The 15,836-nt window shown below is 41.0% G+C and overlaps 1 protein-coding gene across 1 annotated transcript in view; it reads right to left on the reverse strand.

Moving 5' to 3' along the window:
• syde2 (synapse defective 1, Rho GTPase, homolog 2 (C. elegans)) overlaps window positions 1-15,836 on the reverse strand; it is a 56,532-nt gene that overhangs the window by 13,195 nt on the left and 27,501 nt on the right. Inside the window, exon 5 of the mRNA XM_069680068.1 lies at window positions 9,525-9,651. Coding sequence (XP_069536169.1) covers window positions 9,525-9,651 — 127 coding nt within the window. The remainder of the gene's footprint in view (window positions 1-9,524; window positions 9,652-15,836) is intronic.

A 15,836-nucleotide genomic window follows, 5' to 3' on the forward strand; every position in this document is an offset into this window, starting at 1 on the left:
TACTTCTACGTGTGTTTTGAAAGACACCAAAAAAGATCATAACCGTGATTATTAAATGCAACTTCAGAAGAGTTATCAGGAAGTGATAAGACATGCAGACATAATCAGAAGCCTTATAAGAATTTTTAATCAAATTCCTTGAACTACTGGATGGATTGCCATGAAATTTAATACAGATATCTGCCCTCTCTGGAGAACAAACCCTTATAACCTATTCGGTTATACTTTGATTACAGCCAACAATCTGGTCAAAATAATTAAATTTGTTCAATGTCCTTGAACTATGTTTCTCACAATCTTCGCCTGTATTTTTTTCCAGTGGCAAATATCAAATATTAGCAAAACATGCAAAACTGTTGCATATCAGCATGTTGGCATGGCAACTGGAAACATTAAGCTAAAAGCACCACTGTGCATACTTAGTGCAGCCTCATAGAGCCGCTATCATGACTGTAGAGTCTCCTTTGTTCTTTTTTATGGTATTGTAACGTTCCACAATGGTGCATTTGTTTGAAAGATTATTTTTTGGCTTTTGCCTTTATTTAATAGGAAAGCTGAAGAGAGACGGGAAATGTGGGGAGTAGAGAGTTTGGGATGACATGCACCAAATGATCGGGAGTCGAGCCTGTGACCAGTGCGTGGAGGACTGTAGCCTTGGTACATGGGACGCCTGCTCTACCAACTGAGATAAACCAGCTCCCCAACATTATCCAGCTTTGCCTTGTTGTTTTATTCTCATTTCATACACAGGCTACTGACAGCCGCAGCTAACGGCAACACAACAAAACTCTGAGTGGAAACTCACACACACCTTCACTGACCTCCAGAAATATCAGTAACTATCCTTAACAGTCCTTTTCTTGACAGACTGAACTATGGCATAACAGTAACCATGTCAGCCGGTCCGTTACAGTATTTTCATTGTATGTATGATGTATTAAATGTTTTCACCTGCAGTTGAACATACTGTATATTTTTATATTGTGTGTTATGTTGTTAAGCTGTTAATATTGTGACTTTGGGCACAAATCTACTTTGTTAGCTTCAAGGAATTATCATGTTCGTACTTACTGTCACATTACCATTGTGACAGCAGGTAAGTACATTATGTAAATAAGACTACCTCGACTTTGACGACACACGGGACATGAGCAGCGGTCCCTTGAGTGAAAGTCTTTTATTTGTTTGCAGTCAATTCATCCCGACAAAAATAATAAATACTCAAAACATAAATAATAAATAATACATGATATGCGACAGCTACAATCCCAACAGGAAAACTGCAACTGGGTTAACTTGCTTTAGAAACTACAACACAACAGTTTCCTCTGAGCCTGAGATTCAACTCGTCCTGACACACACACACACACACACACACACACACAAACACACAGATACAGAGAGAGAGAGAGAGAGATTGTGCATTCCTGAGGCAGCCATTGATGTGCTGAAGAAAAACATCTCATACTCGAACAAGCACATGGGGCGTATTCATCTCAGGTGGAACAACACTAGTAAGTCAGCGGGGTCAGACTTCAACACGACTTCAGGCAAACATGCACTTAAAACTTCATAAACCGTCCCAGCAATTAGACACGTCCGCTGTGCCCTGTGAGCGCAGCGGATCTGTGGCGGCATGTTTGCATTTTGTTTTCACTTCTGACTCTGACATTCTTCTGTTATCATTTATCTCCATCTGGTTTGGTACGAAATGTGGTATGAGCAGAATGCGATAAGGACACATAAACACAAGATACATTCACCCTCCCTTTAAAGATCCTCGGGACATGCTGATTTCCAGAACAGATCGCTGTGGGGAACGTCCTTCCTGTTGTCAATCTTCACTGAGATAATAATAATCTGCTTGTTTCATCGCAAGGAAAACTGCCTGGAAGCAAAAATTAGCCATGTGTTTTTATCCTTATCTCTGCAAAGAGCGTGCAAATACAAAGCAGAGAGGTCCCACTCCACTTGTTTTTAAAATGGAAACTCAAGCATGGTGGACCCTCTGACCTCCGCTGTGCGCTGAGGCAGATCATCTAGACACAACAACAAGCAGGACTGTTACACGTTAGTGCCGCTTTGTGAAATAAAACATCCTCTTAACGCCCTTGCATGCATATATGATGACCTAAAATACACATTTAAGCTCTTTCCATTTCAGTAATTAATAAAAAACACAGGTCAATCAAACCTTGAGCTTGTGTTTGTCTGAAGTGAGGAGAATAAAGCCATTCAGGTAAATCATTAGCCTGCTATGAGTCACTGCTTGTGTTTACTTTTGTGTCTTAGCCCCTGACACACATACACACACATATAAACACAGCAAATGCTCAGTGAAACGTGAAGACACACATATACACACAAGGTCACAGGCTCAGGGGTGAACAGGTGTGCTTCCCCTGCAGGTGCTTCACTTTCCTTCACAGCCAAGCTGACAACAAGCGCACGCTGAGTGTCTGTTCTCTCACATTTAAACTGTTGGGGCTTTGGCTTCTGACCAACAGAGACATGAGCAACACAGACATTTATCTCCAGCTTACATGTATGTATGGCTTTTAAGATGTTAAATGAAACCAATTTATACGAGGAAAGCACTTAAGTAGAGCAATTTTTAACTTCTATCAACAACACTGACACACGTCTGTACTTTTTAGTCCCTTTAATGTTAAAAAAAAGCTGGTTATTTTAGGTTAAATGCATCTGAGGAAAATGAATCAATATTTTTAATCAGCGTTATTGTCTTCTAAACATCAAGACTGATTTCAAATGAAAGCGCAGGGACCTTGACACAAAAAAAGACGATTTGTTTGCGTATCCATCAATGACTGTATATAAAGATGGACAACGTGTCTCCATCTGCTCTCATTGTACGAATGTGATGCCAAAATAGCCCACGTGATAGGCGCTGCCATCTTGTGATGGTGGCATCATTTGGAGCCAGAGTTGCGCAGTAGAGATCGGCGGGTGGAGCCGCCGTAGCCACTTCCGTTAAACACACACTTAAATTCTGAAAAAAAACAGCGAGGATCCAGCAAAGCAGCGTGTTTAACAGCAGAACAGCTTCTTGTGTTGGTCTGAGGTTAACGTTCACAGATATATAAACTTCAATGACTGTAGTGACTGTTTTAGTTAAGTCTCCTCTCGCCGTTCCTCCTCTACTCTGCCAATCCAGAACAGATCGGCTGCAGGAGCCGGATTTGTCAGCAGAGCTGTCAATCATCATTTTTAGAGCATCAAGTGACTAATTAAAAATAAACTTGTCAGAAAAATGAACACTTGTCATCAGCATGATAAGAACTAACTATAATGACAGAAACCATGTTTGAGAAACACGTATTTTGATTTTATAGTTTGACTCATGTCCCATCTGTTAACATGGAGGAGGCGGGCTTTATGACCTATACTGCTGCCAGTCAGCAGGGGGCGATAGAGATGGTTTGGCTTAATTTTCGCTGTCATGTCGTCCATTTTTTATACACTCTATGGTATCCTTCCTTGCATATCATGCACGACAGACATTACATGATAACAAAGAGGCAAAAGATATATCGAGGTGAGAGGTAAACTCGCTCAGGTAGAAGCTTCTGGTGAATGCGATGTCGCTGGATGAACTTGTAGCAACATGGGAGTAAAAGTGAACCAGCCAACATTGCTGTTAATGTAGGAGTCGATTCAGATCTGCAAGACATCCCTCATCCAACCTATTTGCACCCTGAAGTGAAGTTAAAGTTTGTTGAATCAGTACTTCTACTTTTCCAGAGTATCTATACTTTTACTTGAGAAGTTGTGTACGTTTGCCACTTCTGATCCCCTGAAAAAATACCTAAAAAACGCAATAAAAGCTTGAGATAATAAGAGCTTAAAGTATTTTGATGTAAATGTTTCCACTTTTAATCAATTCAGACTTTCAGTGTTCCAAATGTGCCACCAAACACTACAAGACACACAATGCACTGGGGCACGGCTCTACCTTTGACCTCTTGTTCAAACAAAGCGGAAGGTCACTCCTCTTGTCAGAGCTGCAGTCAACGCCTCGCCCGGAGAACAAATGGGGGTTTGTTCTCCGTCCTGCCCCCCTCCCTCGCTGCTGTCATGCACGCCCCCACAGCACTAGGGGGGGCCAGAGGAGATGTGTGTGTCGCTGGCCTGTCCGGTGGCACGGTAGGGTTTTACACACTGATTTGTTTATATTTTCCGTACCCCCCGTCTTAAAACTTGAAATGAGCTAACCCTATTCCTAACTGTGGAAACGTTTGTGCTCTAATGCAACATTTTCATTCATCAGAAACACGACACAAACTCATGTTTGATTTCCGCTGTCAGTTTAAGAAATATTCTGTCACCCACGCAGCTCTTTGTAAAGTGGTTGCCTGCTTCCCCGGCCGGCCCAGGGTTCAGCTAATCCCCCATGCGTGAGCCAAATACCATCTGTGTTTGTTCGGCAACAAAGGGGGCACTTGTTAATGACTTTCCATGTCTTCACTGGAGTACTGCCGAGGGTGGGGGGCAAAGCAGAGAGAAGTAGGAAAAGACGAGTCAGGCAGGGCAAATTAAAGACCACAAACTAGGATCAATAACTGTGCTTGAAGGCCCTGTGACACACTGGTTTCATTTTGTGAGACAGATATCTGAACCAGTTTACCATCAGTGGATCACTTCAGGAGCTTTGGTTCCACTCATGACCAAAACAAGTCAAGCTGAGGGCTTAATTATTAGCAAAGGTCGCTAAAGTGAGCTTTAACACCAAACTGCTTCACACAGATTCATGTTGTTATTTTCAACCAGGAGGAGCTGTAAATAATTTATGATGTTGTAAACATTTTCAGGTTGCACTTTGTGTCTGCCACTTATTGCTGATGTGATTAAAGACAAAAACAAAGCTGCCAAACAGCCCAATAAGACTTCACTGTCTGATCTCCATTACTCAACTACTGACCTCAATCCTCTTCATCACGTTTATCTATAAACACTATATGTCAACATGCAGGGCGACTTAGACGCATCATCACACACCACTACAGGGAGTGAGTTAAGCCTTAATTCAACAATGTTATAAATAAAGTGGACGTCATTTCTCTGTTCTTGCATTAAATCTACACTGAATTTGAATTTCAGAGATTTTAAAACAAAGAACGGGGAGCCGGTTTAGCTCAGTTAATAGAGCAGGCTCCCCTTGTACAGAGGCTACAGTCCTCGACTCCCCACATGTTCTGTCTCTCTGCAGCTGTACTGTATAATAAAGGCAAAAAGCCCCAAAATCTTTCAGAGGAAAACATCAGTTGCTAACGATGGTAATAAAGTAAACCACAGGCGAATGCAAGGTGTGCTTGAGGTTGAATAGATGTGGAGACAGGAAAACCACTGGGCTCACTTCAGGCTCACTTATGCCAAGCCACCTGCACTGGGTCTTAATATCTTACCTCCTTTCTTATAGAGATAAGTAGCATCTTTTAATAGTCCTTGTCTAACCTACTCTAATGACACTTCTCCTCCTACAGAATTAATAATTCTCCTTCATTGAAGAGTATTAAAAAGTTAAATTAATACAAAGTAGTTAATTGAAGTAGCTTAAAATAAGAAGAAAGATAATAAGCTCTTATTTTAGGAAATAGTTCCACGCTTTGTGAGATAAGCTAATTAGCTTTCTTGCTAAGAGAGTTAAATAAGAAAATCAATACCACCCATATGTCCATCCAGCAGGTGGTTAGCTTAGCTTAGCATAAAGACTGGAAACAGGGGGAAACAGCTAGCTAAACTTGAAATCTTGCTAGAAGACCTCTCTAACCTCACTGAATAAAATCTTAAAACTTGTTTATTTAATCTGTTAAGAGGGATTGTGTGCATGACTCAGATTTCAGATTCTTGCACATATTATAAACTGAATTTCTTAAAGATTGAAGACTTCACTCTGATGCTGAGATGTCACTTTCGCAGTCCAAATCTCTTTCTCGAAGTAATTTAGCTCTCTTACAGAGGGGATGTTAAAGGTTTACAATGTTTGATATGTACAATGTAATAAAAGAAACCTTCAGTGCTTATCCAAAAGAATGTAAAATCTAAAAACAACTCTCTTCTAACAGGTGCTCACGGAAAGAGTCACCATCAGCTTAACGCTGGATCAGAAAGAGTAACGATTAATTAAAACCTGCTGCAGATTCACGCCCTGTTGCTGATGTTGATAACACCTTTTAAGTGAATTGAAACAAAGGATTGTGATTTGAAACAATGGAGGGCCGCACACTGAGCATGTTTTGCAAGCTTTGGATTGAACTCTGATCCCTGGATAATCCCTTTCACTACCTCCTCTTTTAAATTAGCCGTGTGACACGCCAGCCCTCTTAGCTCATCCGTTTGCTGTTCGCTTATTAGCCTTCAGTCTCACTGCACTCTGCAGAAACTCAGCTGTTATTTTTTAAAAGAATTGGACAGTAAAACATTAGGGAACATTTTGCTTCATTAAATATTGAAAGTAGAAACAGCACGATGTTACCCTCCAAAACACTGGCATGACAAGGTAAAATTAGGTCAATCAACTGGCTAAAATATGTTTTAAGACTGAACCTATGATTATATACCAGATGGACTTTTTTTGCAGCACACACCATGCATCTGCCTCCCTTCCCCCCTCTCTCTCCTCTCACTCAGGCCCATCTGCAACAGCAACTCGCTTGGTGGAGCAAATTTAGGCAGCGAGAGAAAAACCAACAATCCACGCCGGTGCTGTCCCTTTTTTTCTGACCCGTTCAACTGTTAACTGTGTTCTTTGCCCTGCCATGCAAATGCATGCGGATCAAAGCAGGCATGATAGGACGACGCCTATACGGGGCCTCTTCCCAAAACCAACAGCAGCTCCTACAATGCCCAGTGGTTTCCGTGGTCTTCCTCTTTTTGTGGGAGAAACAAAAAATCATGACCAAGTCTTTTTCTACAACTTTGCCCCCCCCTCCTCCTCGTCCACCTCCTCCTCCTCCTCCTGTCATCAGCGGCACTGCTGGAATCATTACTCAATCCGATGACACCGCTGTTTCTGTGAGGCGAAGACGCTTGGGAGACACGCTGTAACTCAATGTTTCCATTTTTAATTTCGCAGCGACGGAGCGGAAAGAGGCCGCATCTCACAGGAGTCTGAGTGGCATTTAAATTACCGGCTTCAAATATGAGACATAAAACTTGCAGAGCTGCCTGCGGGACAATCAAACAACTTTCACACTTCACACGCTACAAATAACCTGACCAAAGGCCTCTTTACAGAAACATACTCAGTTTGAAATCTTATCGAAGTTTAGGATTACTATTAGTATATAACTATTTTTAAAGTTGTAATCTCGAAGATCTCAGTTTCGTTCTCTTTGGCGGCACCTATGGCGATAAACGGTAACTGCAGGAGCACACTTCCCAGATATCCAGACAGTGTTGCATGTGTGACGTCCACGGTTGGCTCCGGTTGTAACTCTTGATTTTCCTCACTGACGGTCGCTTTCCTTTATAGACTGTTTGTCTTCATCTGAGCGTCGAGTTTGTTTCTTTTTCTTTGGATTTTCACTTATTTTTGAAGTTGTATCTGTAGTAGTCGATCTTTTCTTTGTTTGTTCAGCCATAGTAGATTACTGTTTACTCGCAACACTTGCAGAGACCGGAAAAGCGGCCGATTAGCTCCGCCTACCGTCTCTGGCAGACCAACCACTGCTGGCTGATGGAAAACGCGTCACTAACTGGGCGCCGCTTGTCATTTTTTCCACGAACACCCAGTCTGTAATACTGCAAATACAAAGGCTTTCATCAGTGGGCCATAGGCTCAGTCACCGATGTGTTACCTCATTCAGCGACAGATAGTGACTTAACAGACACTTATTTACATGAAAATCTCTGACAGTATCACTTGCATGCTGTTCTTCGGATCTGGATTCTGATGAAGACCCGCTGAAGAGTCTTTGTTTACATTTTAAGAGAATATTACACTCCATTTTTCAGGACAGGAACTGGAATTGTTTCTGTAATAGGAAGATAAAATGTTTCCCATCTTTGAAACTTATGAAAGGACACGCAGTTAGCAGTTTCTTTCTGTAATGAGGCCTCAGAGTTTTCTCTTTACTTGACTTGAAACGTGACCTAGAGGGGACAGTACAGAGCATGTCTCAACCACAAACCTGAGGGAGAAAGAATGACCTGAATGTACAGCGTGGTGTGATTTGTGTGTGTGTGTGTGTGTGTGTGCGTGTGTGTGTGGGCCCTTCCCTCAGGCACTGGCCCGTACTGTTGGTTGACTGCTGGAATGCGTTTACTACAAACAGCAGACTCACACACACTCTGTAGACACACACATGTGCTGACCTATCTGCAGCGGACACACTGGTTCAGACACGTTTAGTGGGGCAAGGACCGGATCAATACTAAACCCAGACTCTGTTTGATTTATGTCCTGTTTGTTTTATCATAAATATTGATGCTCTATAAGGCTTTCCCCCTTAATTAAGAAGACTTCTTCTTCTTCTGTTTTTGTTGTTGTTAGGTGTTTTCATAGCTGTTATCTGAAAGGTGCCGTAATAAAAAAGGTTGATTACTATCATGATAAAAGAAAACAATCTTTAAATGTGCAAATTTTTAGCTTGCACTACCCTCCTAAACACAGCTGCTGCAGGATTTTTGGAGCGTTTCGCAACAAGTGAATAATCTCCCTTAATCGCCAATAGGATTTCTGCTTTGTGAAAGGTGTTAAGCTGCAGGTAACGTCTGATGGAGACAATAATGTGAGGTTATAAATATCTAATGGGCTTTCAAAAACACAGCTTCATGCAAATCTTAGGCAAAAGTTTACATCCGGCTCGAGCAGACAAGAAATGTGTGTCTGTGTCTTTTTATTGACTTTGTATGTAATCCAGCCAAACAAAATGTTTGAGTCCTTTCCCCAAAACATCTCAAAAATGTCTCAAAAGAAGGTACAATTGTGTCAAACTAAGTAATTGATCAATAAGTCGTCTGCATTTATGTAGATTTTTACGCAAAATACCAAAAATTCATTAGTTCCAGCCTCTCACAAGTGAGGCTTTGTTGCTTTTCTTTATTTTCACTGATTTTAGGCGGACATATTTTGGGTTTTAATGTCTTTTCAGAACAAATTTCAAACACTGACCTTATTTTAAAACATTAATTTAGGCTCTTGGAGATTGTGATTTGCATTTCACTCGTTTCTGACGAGGGCCAATTGAATAGTAATGTGGAAAATTAGCAGTGGAATGATTGTTAATGGAAAAAAGATCTCAAGCCTCAGATTTAATCTGGGATCACCTTTTCTGCTTGTTTCATGGGAAAACTGAATGTTTTGTGTGCTCAGTGTATTATGTAATGCCCTAATGAAATCAACTAAAAGGGTGCTTGCAGGGAAACAGAGTATCCTGAGACCAGAGGAACACAAGCGCTCTTTGGAAAATCCATCCAGTTAATTAACCAATTCCTAATCAAACTAAGTGTGTGTGCTAACCCAGAGCTTTGTGTGTGTCTTGTGTTACGAGCGATCACTTTACCTGTGATGACATTAACGTCAGGAAAGGTGTTTTCACACAGCTCCACGGCTTCGCTGTCCCTCTCAAATGCCTCACGTAGCTCCTTCTTTACAGCCGCAGATCCACACAGACGGTACAGACCCACCACCTGGAAACACACACACACACACACACACAGAGACACACAAGTAGGTCAAGCAAACAAAACATTTGACAGAGAGGCAGACATTTTTACAACCCTATCGATCAAGTTCAACGTCTGCACACAAACAACGTGTTGGACAGAAGCCAAAAACAATGTGTCTCAAAATTTAAGCCTGTTTTATCTCTGCACAATGACAGCTAACTCGAACAACTGACAACATTTTATGTATTGTATATAAATTACTCAAACAGGGCACAATTTTTATGGGGCACCAGAGGCCCAACATGGAGCAACACCAGGCGGCTGCAAACAGCTTTTATACTTGCAAAATGATAAAATATCTTTACTTGGATTTCATGGTCTTATTTTAAAACATAAAAGGGTCACAGTTTTGAATCACAATACTTATTATGCTGACTATCTGACAAATAGAGGGTTTAAGGAGAGATGGAGGCTTGTAAGACTGTAAATCCCTGACACAAACTTAGGCTGGACAAACGAAACTGACTGGATTTAATGGACAACCAGCCGCCTCTTCTCAACAGAGACTGTTAAGGCATGTTGGTTTTAAACATTTAAACTAAAACCTGCTATGACTTGCTTGCTTCTTAATGTCTGTCTGTGTTGTTTTAGTTTTTACTACATGGAGAACTTTAGGCTGCAGTTTTGTATGAAAGGTAGGAAATTATTTCAATCCTTTAAAGCAAGAGTTATGTTTGCTGAGCTACAGACAGTTTCCGGCTAATGTAAGGTGCTAAAAACAATGCTAACAGTAACAGTATTTCAAAAAGTCAGTTTAGTCAGTCAGGTTAGCAAACAGACTCAGTTATGGCTGTAATAGCATTATGATGCTAGCATTACCAATCGTCAGCTGAAACAAGCTAACGGTAATACCAGTAGTGGTAAAAGCTTGAGTGCATTAAGTATAGTACATTTTTAAAGAAGAATATTGTTAACAGATTATTTATATATTTTTAAGTAAAATGCTGATTAACAGGATTATAGTAGGAGTTTGAAGCTATGCCAACAGTAGCACAAGAAACCTAATAAAAAGAGCGGACAAGCTAATGACAGTGACTCAGCATTATGTTGCTAACATTCGCTAACACTTGCCAAAGTAAGCTACTGGTGATGCAGACCATATTTAACAGCAAAAACTCGAGTGTAGGGCTGCTGAATAGAGCAAAAGTAAATTTTAGTGTTTTTACATTTAACTTAAAAACTAAAATATTAGTTTGCAACGTTTGATAGCATTAGCTTATTTAAGCCAGCAAAACAAGGCTGCAGTAGGAAAATTCCTGGGTAGACTTTCAACTGTTAGAGGACGATTTGGCTTTATATATAAAAGATACTTAATTGAAAGTAAATAAAAGGAAAATGCTGTCTGAGTTTTGGCAGACTTCTTTCAGAGGTGTTATAAAACATCACATCTTTATGGCTGGATGGATAAACACTGAGCTCTTCTAAAAACCCAGCTGACAGCTCAGCATTAAAAATGGAAGCACGAAGCTATAAACCTTTAATGTTTCTTTACATAAGCCTCCAGAGTTTGACCTGAGGGAACTCTTAATTTCCTTGAGACATTTGATAGTTGAAACTTGGCACCAGCCGTCTCCTTGTTATGTTGGGATTAGGCCTGGCTACAGACATACCATAATTTCTCCTACATGTGTCTGTCTGGTATGTGGCATAGCAGACCAACTGGTGTTGTTGCCCTGGTAACGTGTTAAGGCAGTGGGCTGTGAATGGCGGGTCGGGTCCGGTTCCACACAAACACACTTGTACACACACACACGCACTAACACACACATTGCTGGCCTTTCCGGCGTAGGAGCAGACCAACTATTTGCGAGCTCTCCTCCTCGTCGAGTTATTTTCTAAACCTCACGCGAGAGGGAGAGAGGAGCACAGATTAGGCAGGGATTTGGCTTTGTGTGAGAGTAAACAGAAGTCACTGGGCACAATGAACAACAAGTCCATTGAGAAAAAAAAAAGAGTCTCTCTTTGGGGGAGAGCCGAGTGCAGGCGGGGAACAGCTGTTAGCAAAAAAGAGGGCTTGCACTTATGCTCTCTGGCAACCCGGCAACAAAACAGGCAGCACCAGCCAGGACATATATGCAGAGCGAGGCAGACACAATGACCGAGAAACCAAAAGGGTTCCCTCGACAGGAATGTGGATGCCCAGTGACTGAAGGAGCAATGATCGGATCAGGGCTTTTTTTAAGTCAGGGATTAGCTTAAAGACTTTATAGAAACATCAAAGAAGAAGAAAGGCAAGAAAGAAAAGTGCATTTGACCGCGCTAATGCTCTGAAGTGTTCGTCCAATGTCAGTCCAACGAGCTGTTAACTTCCTCTAAACATGACTCACCTTTCTTACAAACACCACTGGGAAAAAATGATCTGTTTTCACCTTCATGAGGGTTCCCCACAAACTGTATAAATATATAAAAGGAAAGCAAACATGCATGCAGCCTGCCAGAGGAAATTAGGCCATCAAAGTCAGTTTCATCTTTTAAAGTCTTCACAAACTTTTATGTAAATCATCTTTAAGTTTCCTTTGCACTGATCTTATGTTATATTTTACCCTAACTTGTTTTGATCTCCACCTGTCGATGTGTTTTTAGTGATGCATGCCTACCTCACATATAACCCATAATTTCTTTTCTTTTCTTTTATCCTTGTTGTATTATTATTATTGGGTTTTTTGTGTGGCTTTTTTGGCCTTTTATGTCCTTGCGCGCGATTTAACAGCTGGGCTAAACTGGCGCCATTTTTTTCATTGTTGGATTTTAGTTTTATGGGAAGCACTTTGCAAACTTTGTTTTAAAAAAGTGCTATACAAATAAAGCAATAATTATTATGATATAAGGGTGTAGAAAGAACCCATTTAATGTTAGAGCGGATCTAAATCCATCTAAAGAAACAAGGCCTTGGCGTGGGTCTGTGCTTCCTGGTTTGATATTTGTTAGAAAAGATCAGATAATAAAACATGTTGGTGTCGTTTTATCTTTCACTCAAAGAAGAAAAACCATCAGAAAATCCAGCTGAGTTCTTAAGACACAGCCGCTCAGCCTGTAGGGATTTAAGGGGAGTCAAAGCTTAAAGTCATTTTTAATGACGTTTTAATGCTATTGAACTGTACTATAAACAGGGCAGCAGATTTATAATAATTACCGTAATAGAGAGTGAAATTAATGAGACGAGTTATTAAGGGATCTGCTGTTGAGGAACTCATAAGCTTAGTTTCATTACGTATTTAACAGTAATTAATTAATAATGTAATATCTATCAGAGATGCAGCCTGTGAAAGAGGGAGATGTTTAGCTTACAGAATTTTTCAGACAGTGCTATTAGCTTTGTGCTGTGTGCCAGATGCTACATATATATGCACAAATATTGCTGCAGCTGTATTTTAGCTGTTTGAAAAGACCTATTCTGAGTCGTTTACGCAACAGAGACCTATGTTTAAACGCCCAGAAGCCACAGATAAAGCCAGCAAAGTAACGCTGACAGGAGGCTCACATCTGTCAAAACATAAAACTTTACCGTCACCGTGCTAAGAAGTCTGTTCTGTCTGCATCTGTACAGCCATTCCCAACATTTCATAGCATCTGAGAGCATCCTTTGCTGTCATGTACGATAATATACAGGTTGCTGGGATAGAAAATGTCTCCTTTAATGGGTACAGAATGCTCCAGTCTCTGACACACACATTGTCTGCAGTCTTTTCAAAAACACCCACAATCATCCAGCGTCTTAAAAGCTCGGAGACGCCCTCAGGACACTCGTTTCTGAAAGAGACTCTGAAAAAGGGTCTCCATCAAACATGCGCATAATCATTTGTAAGGCACACCGCTCCACGTCTGGCCCTGCGTGCTTTAGTGACACAACCTGAAAAATTCCTCTGGGATCTGGTGTCAACCCCGTCCTAACCTCAATCTGCCTGCAACCTGGAGGAGCCCTTACACTTGATCTCAGACTGATACCCTGTGCAAAGTCTATTCTCTGCAGCTCTGTAATGAAAGACAGCAGCAAAACGAGGGAGAGAGTGAGTAGAGGAAACACCGCAAGGGACAGGGGACAGGTAATGTGTGAAAAACAAAGACAGACCAAGTCAGACGAGGAGACAGAAATAGATAGGAATCACAGTATGGCAACACAACTCAGACGAGATTACATAAACAGAAGACGTCTGAGCGACTGAAAGTTATTGGTAAAGTGAGACATATAGCTGGCCCTTTAAGAGGGAGGTCAGGTGAGTTTGGCCAGAGTTGAGTCTAGACAGCTTCAGGAGGTAGAAGCCACCAGCATCCTACCATCTGGCAAGTGTTGATGTTTTCCCTGGTGATTCGATAAAGCTTTTAAACTAAGGGAAAATGGGGGTATAGGTTGAAGACTCAACAGACAACATAATATTATTTTAAAGGTAACATCTTTGGGTTTTAAACCCCTGCTAAGACAAAACAGATGCTTTATCAAATCAGGCTGTGCCTCGGCCTATTTATAAATTTTTTCCTAGATTTTATTCAGTTATTTAAGATACTTTTTTGGCCTTTCATGCCGTTATTTAAAGAGAGGACAGTGGATAGTGTTGGAAACAGGAGATGAGAGAATGGGGGATGACAATCGGCAAAGGGCCGAGGGTGAGAGCCGAACCGGCGCCGGGCTTTATTAACTAAAAGATTAATAATGCAGATAAATACGTAATAGTAAGACATATTTATTTAACTCTTGGCTCAACAAAACAAGAAATTGAAGATGTAATCGGAGCCTCTGGAAAACTGACAAAAAGAATATAAAGTAATCCATATAAAGAAATCAGTAGTTGGTAACCTTATCTTATGCACTACCAGCTATGAAACATGAGATAATTTTCCACTACCAAGAAAATAAAGAGCTAATATCTCATGCTAAATATTTTATTCGCCCCGTTTGAAATCATAGATTACAATAAGTTTTGCAGCAGCTACTCCAGCTAGAAGCCCGGCATGCTGCACAAGTACCCGAGGGCGGGGTCTGATGTGTGATTTGACAGACAGGCTCCTTGGAGAGGCCTAATGTTTGCCTGTTGGCCCCCAGGCACCCGCTGCCCCTGGCATGCCCCCCTACAGTGATCAGTCAGGAACAGTGGCCAGACACTTTTACTGCCGCTGTCTCTGCTCTAATTAGGAGAAACTCCCGGCCTCTCTCTCTCTCTCTCCTCTCTCTGGGCTTCAAAGAGCACATGAAATGTGAAAGGAAGGGGGGGGCAAAACAAGAGCTCAAAACATGATCCAGGGGAACACTCCACTCCACCTTCGTCACCAGCACGTCAGCCTCTTAACTCTGAGTCTTTCTCCTCTGAAATAAAAGAGCCTGTTGCCTCAGGAAGGCCGGGGCAGAGCGGTACATCTCCTCTATCCACTCTGCTCATGCCACTCATCCATTACTATAACTGGCTGCAGGGCGAGCGCTCGTCTCACGGCATATTGAGCTAAAAGGATGCTCTGAATGTGGGATTATTTTCTCTCCCTATTCTTTCACTCTCATACAAAAATGCATTATATAATTGTATCCTACAGCCGTCTTTTCAAATGAATCCCCGTCTGTTTTCAATTCACAGGACAGGATTAGAACGGCTTTCACTCACATGTACTGTGTGTATATATATATCGTATATATGTGTCTTTAAACATATATTTATCAGAGCCCTCAAACCCTGGGTAAATGGATTGGAAGCTAAGCCTATCATCAATACATTGTTGATGTATTATGATTCAAGGTTTGCAAATGTGAGGATTCACTTCTTTTCTGTAAATGTAATATTTTTGTTTTTTTAACTGCTGATCAGAAACAAATTCATCACATTGGGCTCTGTGCAAACCAATTAATTTTACTCTTCTTGTTATTTTACAAAATAAAATAAACATATAATGGTGAGTTAGTTTAGTTAGTTCATGTACACCTTTAAACAAACAAGCTTTGTCTATCTGTCTTCGTCGTAAGACTCCCACACGAAGGCTTGATGCCAAAATGTGTCTTAGTTTGTTTTAAGGTCTATATTAGCGTGCTGTGACAATAAAGGTATTAATAAAGGAGTTTATTAAATCATCCTATAATCATATTTGCTGTCCTTATTGCTGAAACCATTGTGCAGTAGTTTAAAGTCAGTTGTGTGAAAAATAAGCGACAGCAAACCTTAGAAACA

This window comes from Semicossyphus pulcher, unplaced genomic scaffold, assembly GCF_022749685.1.
Source record: "Semicossyphus pulcher isolate SPU_LCO1_2020_fin unplaced genomic scaffold, fSemPul1.0.p SCAF_4, whole genome shotgun sequence".
Classification (NCBI taxonomy): domain Eukaryota; kingdom Metazoa; phylum Chordata; class Actinopteri; order Labriformes; family Labridae; genus Semicossyphus; species Semicossyphus pulcher.